The sequence below is a fragment of the Xenopus tropicalis genome, chromosome 5 (assembly GCF_000004195.4).
Source record: "Xenopus tropicalis strain Nigerian chromosome 5, UCB_Xtro_10.0, whole genome shotgun sequence".
Lineage (NCBI taxonomy): Eukaryota > Metazoa > Chordata > Amphibia > Anura > Pipidae > Xenopus > Xenopus tropicalis.
The window spans coordinates 95,051,079-95,065,600 of NC_030681.2; the positions used below are offsets into that span (position 1 = coordinate 95,051,079).

Sequence of the window (14,522 nt, forward strand, 5' to 3'; positions counted from 1 at the left end):
AAATGTACACCAGGCTTGCTTACAGTGGCCTCCCACAGCTGAGTTGGCCATGCATATGATGTCATTAGCAAATGAGGACACCTATAAAGTGGCCCAGAGCATGAAAGATTAGAATGTAAATTTGTGTTAACAGTGTGATTGTGTGAGATTAGAATTTGGATCATTCCCCTTTTCTTTCAGGTTAACAGAATTGAAATAGGTTTACCCATATGTTATTTTGTTGCCGTAGCTTGGTTTCCTAGCCCACTTCAACATGCTTCTATAGCAAATATGCATATATCACATTTTACTTACGATAAACTCTTTACTTAATCTGCTGATCATGATTTCTTTATACATGATTTATGTATACAGGTATGGGATCCATTATCTGCAAACCGTTTATCTTCTAGAAAAGCCCATCTCCCATTCAAATTTTTAAAAATGATTTCATTTTTCTTTGTAATAATAAAGGAGTACCTGTTTAGCAGATTTGGATCTGGAAAACCCCAGGTCCCAAGCATTCTAGATAATAACTTCTGTACCTGTACTGTTATAGACACTTCACTCAAGAAAGCTAGTCTTTATAATTATGACAGAAAACACAGGGAAGCTATTCCAATAGAGGTTTAACTGCAGTGCTCTGCTAATCTCTACCATTACGAACAATTTTTGTAATCTCTTGAAAGAAAACAGTCACTTGACTGTAAAATGAGACAGTGTAAATTTGTTTTGTTCAAGCTGCTCTGCAATCAAAGTATGGGAAAAGCTTATTAAAGACCTAACTGGAGGACATCACAGTTATTTTAAAAAATGTCCAAAAACATTTGCAGAAATCCTTCCCATTGTTTTTTAGTAGCTACTACAATAAGCAAACTATTCCAGGGAATAATTACATATTTTTATACCTCTTTTTAGTTATTAATTAAATCAGCACTTGATAATAAGTCTATTTATTTTCTCCAGTAAAGTTTTCTTTAATAAATCCAGAGCCAGCCAACCACTCCAGAATAGATTTTTCAGTTTTTCTTCTTTTCTTTGGACCAATCACTTTGAGCCTGACCTGAACTCATCAGATATATTACAGGTCATGTCTGCCTTCTTCTTGTCTACTAACAGCACACCCTGCAAGGTTAACATTAATTCCTGCTTCAGTAGGAAAGAGACCAGACATAATGTATAAAAGCATGTGGTTCAAGGAAAAGAAGAGGAGCAAAGGCTTACTGTCGTCTTTAATTTTTTAGCCAAGTAATACTTGCATGCAATATGGTTAGTACTAAAAAATTAAAAAGGGGGATATAGAGAGCATATATTCCACACCACCACATCATGAAGGAGGGGTTATCACATATATATTGATTTTAGAAGATCTCAGTAGACCTTGGTTTGAAAGAGTAATGCCACAAATACTCTCCACTCACAGCCAGTTGTGGTTACACCAGTGGTTACACCAGTGTGTCATGTTCATGTATTGGGTATAGTAGTTACCGGTCTCCAAAAAAACAACAGAAATTTGATGTTAACACAGGTTTCTCCAGCACAACTTTAAAGGAATGTATTTGACGAAAGAGGTATTCCTCACAAGCAGTCCATATCTTTTAAATCACTGTTATATGATGATGAGGTCCAAGATGGGAAAAATGACGTGCATAATGTTAAATCTCTGTATAAAGATAGTTAGGGGATAAGAACATGCAGAGGCAGATTTTAATTTAAGCATTTGGGCAAAGCAATAAGCAATAAGTGCCAGCCAGTTGACAGCACTGAGCACTTTGCCACTGTGGATTTCTTATTGTATGGTATTTGAAGGACAAGTTCACCCAAGCTCAATTTTATAGTTTGGACACCTTGCTAATGATTGTTATTTAATAGTAAGACACTGGTTTTCCATTGTACTCTATTTCTTGCCTTTGGCACCAATCATAACAGATTGCATTTCAGGTTATTGCCATTCAAGTGTTTTGTCACACTGTTACTGAGATACAAAATACTTGGGTGACAAAACTTTAGAAAGCATCATGTACCATTACCCATGGTGTAATACTTGTGAGCAGCTTCTATGTTCCGTGTCATGCTTACTTTCTTTTGCTTTTTTTTTGCGATTTTGCTAATATGGGTGAATGACTATGAATAAGCAGTTCATGAGTAGAGTGTCACTCTAAACATTGTTTATATGATATGCTTTTATTTAAGAGCTTGTGCAATTTCTATATTTTAAAGGGGTCCAGGTATAAACATTTTCTAAAAATTGTGCTAGTTTAGATATTGTCCTGTCCTTATTACCTGTAATAGTACTGATCTTTTAGAGGTATTTACTCATCATATTTGGAGGTCTCATGGTTTTGCCCACATGCCAGATTTATCAGTTTGTACTGTTGGAACATCATAATAAATCATGCTTTTGTCAGAACATGGACATTTCTTTGGTTTTCTCTGTGTGAAAAAATGTGTTATTATTAATTTACTTAATACTCATATTTAAGAAATGCAAACAGTATCCTAAAAGGTAAAAATGGAAATATAACTTTTATCCAAGGAATCGAGGAGGTGTTATTAGCCCTGCTTTTCCAGGACGAGGAGCTTCTGCTACAAGAGGAGCACCTATAACACGTGGCACAATTTCTACTGTAGCCCGGGGTATCCCCACACCAAGAGCAAAAGCTGCTCCAACAACACCTGGATATAGACTGCCACCACCACTCACAATTGAGACATATGATGATTATGTAAGTGGATACGTTTTTTGTTGTTTTTGTTTTTGTTTTTGTTACATATATTGCTAGTTAAACCCATGAATATGCTTATAATTGATTTTCAATTTTAATAATATTATAAGATTTAAAAATGTATATTCTGTCATTAATCCCTATTGTATGGGTTTGCATTGGGGAATAATGAATATCATAAGTTTTAGTGCTCAACGCTGCTGCTGAGCTAATTACACCCTATAAAAAGTTACCACTGCACAAACCCATCTGACATATTGTGATAAATTTGTATCAATGAAATGCCAACAAGTTACCTGTGTAGCCACTTCCATTGTCAAAAACAATAGCTAAACCAAGCAAAAACAAAAATACTCATCCCGTTCTTGCTACCTTTTTTATTAGTCCATTGTGCTGGGTAATTTAAGAGGGCAACAAGGAGTTGATGAGTATTTTTTGCAATTCTTTATTATTTACATTGTGACAAAATTACATATCTATCAGCTTTGATACATGTATCAAATTTGCTAGCAATTTTTTTGTCAATAGAGTGTTGAAAAATTCAAAAAAATATGAAACTGCCGGGAATCCTTCCAGATTTCCCAGTCTTACCTTTAATAAATCTGCCCCAAATATCAGCACATCTGCAATGTATGTTAGTGAAATAATTCACATTATCATTTACAAAATGAATCCATTGCTGTTTAGCATACCATGAATTACTGAGTGAGTATATTACAATAGAAATAGTATGAACATAATTCTACTGCTTAGTGTTGAAATATATGAGTATTTACATAATTTGAATTTAGTAGTTCAGGCCTAAAAGTAAAAAAACTAAAGCTTTCTGTGCTCATGGTACAAAGGCTGTAGGAAACACCAGCTCTTTTTTGTCCTGTAAGCATTCATTTTCATTTTTTTCCTCAAATATTTATCGAAAGATGCTACAGAGTAATTTATAAAGTGTTCAGCACTTAATTGTATACTTGTTTTGTGCAATACTTGGCAGACACGGAATGTAAAGCTGGCCATACATTGAAAGATCCGCTTGTTTGGCGAGATTGGCAAATGAGTGGATCTTTCACTCATATGCTCACCTTGAGGTGGGCGATATGGGACTGATCTGATTGTATAACCCTAGGGCCAAATGGTTGAATCACAACGACAGGGATACAGGCTGTCGTAGCAAGGACTGAATCAACAAGAGACTTTGGTCAATAATGTGATGGGAGTTTTCAACCTGTCCAATAAATATCTGGCTGATTTTTTGCCAGATATTGTTCGGGTAGGCCCTTGGGAGTGCCCCATACTGCTGACTCAGTTGGCACCTAAAATCAGCCAAGGTATGGCCACCTTTTTGGCTTTCTGCATTCTTTACTTTTTTCTGTAATCTGAACTATTAGGGGGTGATTTACTAATCCACGAATCCGGATGAGAAAAATTCGGATTGGAAAACGAACATTTTGCGACTTTTTCGTATTTTTTGCAATTTTTTCGTCGCCGTTACGACTTTTCTGTAAATTGTTGCGACTTTTTCGTAACCATTACAACTTGCACGAATTGTCGCAACTTTTTCATAGCCTGTACGACTTTCGCGAATTGTCGCGACTTTTTCATTGCCATTACAAATTTCGAAAATTGTCGCAACTTTTTCATAGACAGAACGACTTTGGCGAATTGTCGCGACTTTAGTATTGAGCGCTCGAAAAAGTCGCAAAATACCGATCATTACGAAAAAAACGCATTCGGACGCTTTTCGGACATTCGTGGATTAGTAAATGTGCCCGTTAGTGTCAGATTTACCAAATGTGAATTTAGAGTGTAATACATAAAAACTCACCCACGTTTTATTCATTCCTATGGGATTTTTAGTATTTATCAATGGGTAAAAGTTAGAACTCACCATTTTATAAATACGCTTCTAAAAATCCCTTAGGAATACATACACCCTGAGTTTTTATGTATTAAGCTCTAAACTCATATTTTGATAAATCTGGCCATTTGAGTAGATCTTAAATGATTCAGTTGTCCCATGATGTGATGATCTTATGGCATTAATATTAAATAAAGTTAAGTGTGTAATATAACCAGGCAGATAGGTGTGTCAGAGAATCATTCATCATTGCACAGTTGATTATACTCTTTCACAAGATTAATTGCACTAAAGATTGCTTACAAAGTCATGTTGCTTCACACTACCTTAGGAGAAACGGAAACCTGACTTGCAGCATCCTTTAGTAAGTTGGACCTACTACTTTTCTGCACAAAATGTGTATTTTAAAAAAATGTCATCCTTAGGAGGCTGGGACTTGTGTTTGACACCCCTGTGCGACATTTTTAAAAAGATGGGGTTATCCATTTAGATGACTTTGAGATGTGAAAGCAGCATTAAGTTTAAAATATAATTGTTGCTAGGACACAGATATGTAAGACAGCTTTAGTTATTTGATTTATTCCTGGAATTATTTTTAAGTAGGATCTGAACAGCTGGATTGCATATTGATTAAATAAAAATAAATAGATATTGTGCCTGAAGCACTTAAATATAGCTAAGACTAGCATCTGGTGACACTTGAAGAATCCAATTGTATTTCAGTGGAAACAACAATAACATAGCATGATATTACTGCAGAAAGCTAGAGATATTATACATAAGTACCTTAATCATATTGATTGGGGCTTATAATATTCTGAACATTTGTAGATCTGTTTACTCTTATCTTTGTGCATCACTCACAAAAAGCAGCATGTGTGGCAGGTGAATCATGTTTAATCACACACCAAAAAAATAAAATAAAAAATTTGTCTTTGCAGCTTTAAAGTGATTTTGTTTTTCATTATTTTTTTGTGACCCTTGTGGATCACAATAGGAGTGCCTATAAGCCCATGCTGTTTGCTATTCACAGGTGGAGCACTAGCAATCAGGGTGGTTGAAATCTGCAGGAAAATAATTATGCTCACTAGTGGTCTGACATTTCTGTTTGCAGAACTTACTTCTTAAGATTGTAGGGGGGAACTTTCTCTTAAGTTTCTTCTGTGGGCTTGGCCGAACTCTAATAGGCTAAATGTGGCTCCAGATGGTTAGAGATGAGCAGGGCTCACAGGCTATAGGCAAAAGGAACACCCTTAGTCACTCCAGAGAAAAGTGTAACGTAAATAGGATTCGCTTAGTAATAGGTTGTTATATTCACTCAAATCATAATAATTATTTTCATAATATTTTTAGAAATCTGAGCCAACAGCACCAATATTTTTGTTGTTGTTGAATGGAGCTTTGGTGTATATCACAATCAAAATATGTACTGTCCAGGTTTGATTATAAGCTATGTAGTCCAAGAGCACTGCAGGGTGCAAAAGTTTGCTGCTTAGTGCTCTTTAAAAGATCATTTTTGTCTAGGATCAGACTGTGCTGTGTTCTGGATTTTTTATCTTGTGGGAGGTGCACAGCATCATTACCCGCTGCCATAATGCAGGCGGTGTGTACAGAACCCAGTGATGCTCCCTAACTTGCACATCTGAATGATACACAAGTTAGGTGACAAAAGGGGGGGGGGCGACACCTTTGTGCCCTCACCAATCTACCCTTAATACATACAGTGTTGGCAAACATGGACAGCACTACATTAAAGGTGTAGTTTACCTTTAAGTTAGTCGACCTTTAGTATGTTATAGAATTGCCAAATTTTAGCAAAACTTCAGTTGTTTTTTTATTTTTTTATGTGTTATAGTTTTTGAGTTATTCGCCTTCTGCTGGCACTTTTCAGCTTTCAAACAGGTGTCACTGTACCCTGCTCTATTCATATTCCACTCTCTCATTTACCCTACTATCTGGTTGCTTAGGTAATTTGGACCCTAGCAACCAGATAGCTGCTGAAATTCCAAACTGGAGAGCTGCTGAATATAAAGCTAAATAATTAAGGTAAACAAGCCCTTAGTTTAGGGCAAACATAGAAAATTGCACCTTTTTTTTACACTTTACAGCCTGCCTTGCATGTAGTAAATGATCCTTAATATGCTTTGTGACAAATATGCAAAGCCTTTTACCAGTAGGGTTTCTGTACCAGCACAAAGTAACCACAACCCTTTAGCAGTAAAAATTTGTGCCTCCAAATATGCCCAAGTAGCTCCTCAAATTATATTTCGGATTCACTGCACGTGCTCTGTGCTGCTGTCAGTTTATTGTGAATGACTCATAATATACAGTGTAAATAGAACATATATGTTACAATACAAGGCTGATTAATTAATTCATATTCACATTCCATGACAACTCAGAAACCAGTTTATCTTACTTTCAAAATTAATAATCAGCTTGTGCAACAGGCAATCATCATTTTCTGTTTGATAATTTGCAACGACTCATAAACTTAGCTTCTCAACAGCTGCCCAGAGCCCACTGAGCATGTGAGTGTCACTGACACTTCTAAGCACATCCCTGTGACAACTTTGAAGGCCTGGATCATTACTGTTATAGATATGCTGAAACTCAAGGCTGTGCAGTAAGAACAGTGGCATTTCTAGCCATGTTCATTTTTAGGGTTTAGTTCTCCATTAAGGGTGTTAAATAGGCAATGGTCTTCTCTCTAATAGGTGAAAAAATAGAAATCAAACCATCTGTCTTAATGCAGCACGGTGTTGCTAACAACCCCTTCACTGAACAAAACGCTAATTAGAATGTTAATACTAATCAGTTGCCTAAACTCACAAAGGCTACTTATGCCTAAATATTGAAAATTCAGAGTCATGTCCACAATCAGAATGGCTTCTAGAAGTAACAACAAAATCAATAAATTCAAGCTGCTCAAAAGCTTCATTGTAGGAAAACTCAAAAAGCTTAATAATAAATGGCTTTATAAGACACAATACATAGAATCAGAACAAGCCAACCAAGGTCAAAGGCTCCGAAAATGTTACAAACAACCTTAAGCTTTGCCTGTGCAGTCTCAAAATAAATGAATTCATGTTCTTACACATCAATCAGTCCCTCTACTATGTTCACAATTCTCACTATATTTTTCTCCTTTTAATCTTCACAGTATATTACAACATATACTGCATGTTATAGATATTTATGTTTGACTAAACTATGCTTATGTATGATGGAGACGAAGAGGATCTCTGTCTTGCAGCTACCCTGGGCTGGTGCGGTTTTCTCCTAACAGGAGAAGGAAAGGTAAAATCACTGGGGGGCCCCCAGTGATTTTACCTTTCCTTCTCCTTTAAAGAGGTGGTTCACCTTTAGATTAATTTTTTGCATGTTGTAGAATGTCTTATTAATAACATCTTTGCAACTGGTCTTCATTATTGTTTTTTATAGTGTTTAACTCATTTGCCTTCTTCTGCTACTTTCCAGTTTTCAAATACGGGGTCTCTGACCCCCGACAGCCAAAACTATTGCTCTGTGAGCTTTGAATTTTTTTATTCAGGCCTTTCTTATTTATATTCAAAAATCTCATTTAAGTCTCTGCCTGGTTGCTATGGTAAACAAGACCTTAGCAGCAAGATAGCTGCTGCAGTTTCAAAATGGGTCGCTTCTGAACAAAACGCTAAATAATTTAAAAAAAATGCAAAATAAAAGACAAAATTTGTCTGAGAAAAAGAACTGCAAATTGTCTGAGAATACCAATGTCTATGTCATATAAAGAGTTTATTTAAAGGTGAACAACCCCTTTAAGAAACATTAAAACGCCATTGTAAATATAAAAAAATATGTTCACCTTTTTTATAGTTTTGGAAAATAAATTAAACCTATCATTTTAGCAATATTTTCAATTTAGTTTAATTACAAATTTTAAATATAGCGTTTTCAATATATCTAACTTTTCTGTTTTCAAGCCAGATGGCCCCCCCACCCACTCAGCTTAGTAAGCCTACATAGTAATATCGCAGGGGGTGAAAGCAGCACTCACTAGGGCGCATGCCCCTTCTTTTGCCTTCCTTTCCTAGCCATTAATCCGATCAGATCAGGGAAAAGCAAATGAAAGGGGCATACATAGTTAACATTAATACCTGTGCTTGCTCATCTCTGCCGGTTTCATCGATTCCCTGGCTTGAGCAGAGAGAAGAGCCCTAAGGAACTATGCATGCTTTCTTTCCAGGTAGATATATTTATAACACTCCTTTTTTTAACTTAGCAAAATTGCAAATATTGTTAAAATTTATTTCCAAAAACCTAAAAAAAGGGGAGCATCCCCTTTAATGAATGTATTTTCTGTTAGAGAGATGGGCTATATTACTGCCATGAATCTCAGTCTACACATATGCACAAAATATCAGTTTTATGTTAAGCTGATTTATTCAAGATGTTTAACATTTATAATGACATGTTGTGTTCTTTTCATTTTTACCTTATTGTTACCTTAAGAAGTGAAATAATTAGTAATATAGAACAGAACATACTGTACCTTTGGGAGGAAAAGTCCCATGCTAGTTGGGCAAAAGAACAGAAAAAGGTTGGAGTGTTCAATCAATTTATTTTCCACAGACAGGACCACGTATCACAGCACCAGCTAATTATTCCTTGTTGGAAAGAACTCAAGCATTATTGAACTAAGTTAATAGTGTTGTTTTAGTGTGTTTGCTGTGTTTTCCATAATCTAACCAAAATAGTAATATTCTGAATATGTGGTCTGTGTCTCAAAAAGAGTTGCATCCATAGCATCCCCATTACAAACAACTTCAGTAACCCGGTATCGTGAAATAGTCTGTCCCTCAACTGACATTTATTTTTGAGACAGACGTAAACTGTATGAATGATTACAGCAGACTGTCACCTGAGGGAAGATAGAACTGAAATATGCTGCACTGGGTTCCTTAGCACTGTCCTCTAGCACTTCCCAAAAGTTTAAAATTAAATACTGGTGTTCTCCTGACAATCTGATTTGTAAGCGTGTTTGTGCTAAATTTGCTCTAGGACATTTGATTTTATGAGGTTGTTTTCAGATGACAGTATGTTTTTTACTGAAATTCAGAGTGATCTGAAACAACATTTTAAAGGAGAAGGAAAAGTAAAATCTATGGGGATGCCAAAACCTTAGGCACCCCCAGTGATTGTAATCAGTTGCCTTATACCCTGGGTCGGTGCTCCTGTTACCAGCACCAGCCTGGGGTACCTGTGAGCCAGCGATCCTCTTCCTTCTGTGTTCGTGCTGCTTACACATGCGCAGTAGAGTGAAAAGCTGAACGTTAACAAAAAAGCTGTCTGTTTTACTCAACTGCACATGCGCCGGCCCCTGGATTCTGAAGACAGAGGAGAGAAGAAAGAGGATTGCTTGTTCTCAGCTACCCCGGGCTGGTGCAGTTTTCTCCTAACAGGAGCACCAACCTACAATATAAAGGTGCTGTAGTAAATGAGTGCCCTCACTTTGAGGGAACAAATATCCTTTTTCTATTCATTGTCTACAATCACTTTGTATAAAGTATACATTATTATTGTAGTTACTTTGCACAGAGAATTATGATATATCTTAATGTTTGTAATTAAAGGTGCCATATTAGTTAATTTTTATGATAAAACAATCATTGCAGCGATATTGTACAATTGGTTAGCACCATCACATTTTCCTGAAGCAAATAGCAGCCTTTACCCGGTGGCCATTTTTCTTCTGATACATAATCAGATACACTTAAATCTGCAAACAGCATACACACACCCTTATTCAGCATACATTTTGTCAAGAATACAAGCAGAACTGTCTTTGAGCTGAGCTCAGGAGAGTAGGTTAGAGGAAAAAACTGAAGCAGACAGCTAGAGCTGAGTTTCTATAGGAACCAGCAATGCCATCTCTGCACTGGCTGCTAGACTGGGGGGGCGTGTTTAGTAATCTGAGCTTAGAACAACTGAGCATGCCCACAAGCCAGAAGTCAAAGCAAATTCCTGAGGGAGGGGCTGAGTGGGTTTCAGGAGGAGAAGTGATTAAGGAGATGTTGCAGCCTTTCTATTAACCTCTGGACAACCAGGCAGGTATTGAAAGATTTCAAAGAGGCTATTCACTGATTACATTTGTGTGTGTGGGGTTTATATGTCCTTTAAGATTACAATAGGCTTGGATATTATGCTTATTCAAGAAATCATCAAAGCCAACATTAAAGTCATTAATAGAAGCACAACAGCACCCAACAGGGTATTCAACAGCCTCACAGCCCTCAACATGAAAAACCACTTCAAATTAGAGTTCCGTTCCTCTAATCTAAAGGGGTGGCCTCTGGTGCGCTGATCTTTTCTATGGGAAAAAGTTCCCCTGTAATCTGTGCATAATGTCCTTTAATGTGCTTTTATAAAGTAAACATGACCCCTTGCACAGTGTGTTATCTACAAAAATCCCCAGATACTTTATAATTAGGGATACCCTCAACAGGCTACCGTTTAGTGTATAACTCACATTTGTATTATTTCTACCAGTGCATAACTATGCCCTGGGTACCCCAGTCTGACTCTGTAACTCAGAATAATGTGGCACTTGGTATAATGTTCTAAACATGCCAGAAGCATGCTAATAGAAAGGCCATTGCATGCTGAGAAAATGGCAGTACAGTGCCAGAGATTAGGATCTCTCATGTTTTCTTTCTTTGGAACATTGTCAGCCTCAAAGTGTATTTAAATACATTACAAAAATACATCATTTAATATATTTTCTTGAGGATTTTTGCCAAATTCCAAGTCAAATAATATTTCTAATTAACTAGAAAAAAATATATTTTAATCTGATTTATGTAATTTAGAGCATTAATACCTTTTTATACTTAATCATTTTTAAAGCTAAGAGCTTTAAAAATCAAAAAGAAACATGCAAAACAGATTTATAATTATCCAAAATTGCTTGAACTATAAGATGCCAGACACAGCACAAACTACACACAGCGTGTGTAGCATCTCATAAATCATAATTCATAGCTGATATAAATATTCATACAAGTAATCAAACACACACTAAATATAGGTTACCTCCATCTGAGAAATCTACAAGGAATTCAACTTATTACTGTAATGGCACACAATAATACTGCCCTCCATTAAGGAAGTACAGGGGTTCACACCGCCATGCTTTATGCAGATGTTAATCAGATGGTTGTAACTAAAGCGTGTGTAAGTGTTTATACTTTTTTTTTTATAGCTGCATAGCTTCATATTATTATTTGTGGTGTTTACTCTAAGTTTTGTTAGGTACACTGTTTGGCTAATGGTGCTACTACATCCCTACTTCCTCAGCACCTTATTTGTATTGTATTTAGGGTAGGCTGTTTTTTTCTCTTTTTTTGGAGAACTGTAAACAACTCTGAGTGCCACCAAGCATTGTAGACTTAATGAAAAGTGTGCCTCAGATATGTAAATGTTAATATGTACAGTAGATCAATACACTGAATGCATTATCCTGTACATAGTAGGGATCAGTGTAACTCACATATATAAGTACATCATTTTAATAGAATATCACGGGCTATATTAGTACATACTGGCAAACTAAGAAGGGATTAGCAAACTGTATTTATAAATAACTTTAATATTATTGACTTTAGAACCAAGGGGGACCAACTGGCTTGTTAACATTCCCAATACCATATGGGAAACGCTATTTGTATGAAATTAAATCCAAAATGATTGTTCACATGATATTCCACATAATATTCCACAAAATACTCCCTCTTACCCATATCCATACGTTGACATACTCTGTTATAGCAATCTAGTATGCTGAAGTTTATGCCAAATATATAGGAGTATATATCAGCTAAAGATACATTAACACTAAAGTATATTTAGTTTACAGTCTTTTATTTATTACAGTCTATTATTTCCTTTTCTTCTGTAATGATAAAACAGTACCTTGTGTTTGATCCTAGCTTAGCTGCATGAATTCTAGTTGGTTGCAAAACAATCCTATAGCAGAATTAAGGTATGGTGATCCATTACAGCAGGGCATGCGGCCCTCAAACCCCCTCTGTGTTGCCCCCCACCTGTCTGGCTGCTTTGATGGCTTACCTTTGTGGAAGCTTTAAATGGTATCAGTACTGAGATAATTGCATGGTTCTCACCTCAGATTGAGCCTGTAATCCCCCTGTATTGTTTAAACATGTAATCCCCTGTGTTTTTCACACCTTTTAATCCCTGCATTGTTCATCCCCTGCAGTGTTCACACCTCAGGCTCAGGCTGTAATCACCCACATTGTTCACCTCTTCACACCTCAGACATTGTATGTACTGCCTGGCCTATGCTGCCTGTGTATAGGCAGCATAGGGTAGGCAGAGTATGGCACATAGGCAGCATAGGGCAGGGAGGGTATGGCACCCACAGGCAGCATAGGACAGGTAGAGTATGGCACACACAGACAGGGTAGGGCAGGCAGAGTATGGCACACACAGGCAGCATAGGACAGGCAGAGTGCTGCCTGTGTGTGCCATTCTCTGCCTGCCCTATGCTGCCTGTGTGTGCCATTCTCTGCCTACCCTATTCTGCCTGTGTGTGCCATACTCTGCCTGCCCTACCTTGTCTGTGTGTGCCATACTCTGCCTGTCCTATGCTCCCTGTGGGAGGTGAACCTGGCAGGGGTTTGTTCTGGGAGTTTGTTAGCAGTTGGAAATTAGGCCATTAAATGGTCCCTAAGGTGTGTAATTATATGTTGGGGGTTGCTGTGCTATTCACAGGGGAGGAGGAGGCATATGGATTTAAGGGTGTGTCTTAATATGACATAATATAATTCTTTAACATATTAATGATGGTTGATATCCCTGCAGCAACCATTAAATGGGTGTGGTTTGAAGTGGGTGTGGTTTAAAATAACGGAGTGGCCAAAACTGGCTTCCATTAGCGGCCCTCCACCATGTATGCAAGAGAAATTCCGGCCCTCGGCACCGCAGAAGTTGGACAGCACTGCATTACAGGAAGACCTTTACCTGGAAAACACCAAGTCCCAAATGTTCTGGATAATAGTTCCTATACCTGTACAAACAAAACACAACTTTACAACAATAAGAAAAAAATTAGTGATAAAACACAGCTTAGAGAGAATCAAAACAAATATTGTAGGTCACCTATAAGATAAAAACAGCTTTTTTGAGACAAGTAAAGGTCCCCATACACCATAAGATCCACTCGCTTGGCGATATCGCCCTACGGGTGGGCGATATCAGGAGAATCAAGGCTAATTCGATCCTTTGGCCCCAGGGGTATAGGAAAAGTCGGTCCGGGGACCGCATCAACGAGCCGATGCGGTCCCCGATCCGACTAGATTTTTAAACCTGCCCGATCGAGATCTGGCCGATTTTAGGCCAGATATCGGTCGGGCAGTCCCATCGGTACTGCCCATACACGCGCCGATTAGCTGCCGAATCGGTCTAAGGGACCAATATCGGCAGCTATAATCGACCCATGTATGGGGATCTTAAGACAAAGAAACTGCACAGTCCAATACAGATATGGGATCTGTTATCTGAAACCTGTTACCTAGAAAGCTCCGAATTACACGAATTAGACTCCATTTTAATTAAATAATTCACTTTTTTTTTTTAAAGTGATTATCTTTTTTATAATATTAACTTGATCCTGACTATGATATAATTAATCCTTATGGGAGGCAAAGATATTGAGGTCCAAATTATGGAAAGATCCCTTTTCCAGGAAAACCCAGTCCCCAAGCATTCGGGATAACAAGTCCCATACCTGCATACTTTATATACTCATACTCCAAATAAATAAGCCTGTTGAACCCCATAAGGTATAAAATACAATAGTATGCAATACCGTGTGCAAAAAATGCCCAGATTTTATGCTATCAATTTGTACAAAAATTTTGCCTGCATATTTATATTTAAGAATTTGAGTTTGCCACAGTTCAACAAAA

The 14,522-nt window shown here is 37.2% G+C and overlaps 1 protein-coding gene across 4 annotated transcripts in view; it reads left to right on the plus strand.

Moving 5' to 3' along the window:
- Positions 1–14,522, plus strand: part of khdrbs2 (KH domain containing, RNA binding, signal transduction associated 2) — a 122,767-nt gene that overhangs the window by 83,065 nt on the left and 25,180 nt on the right. For all 4 annotated transcript variants that reach the window (XR_001924529.2, XM_031901772.1, NM_001078747.1 and 1 more), the window contains 1 exon segment: positions 2,516–2,705. Coding sequence is in view for 3 of the 4 variants with exons in the window: in XM_031901772.1 (XP_031757632.1) it covers positions 2,516–2,705 (190 nt within the window). In the remaining variant the exon portion in view is untranslated.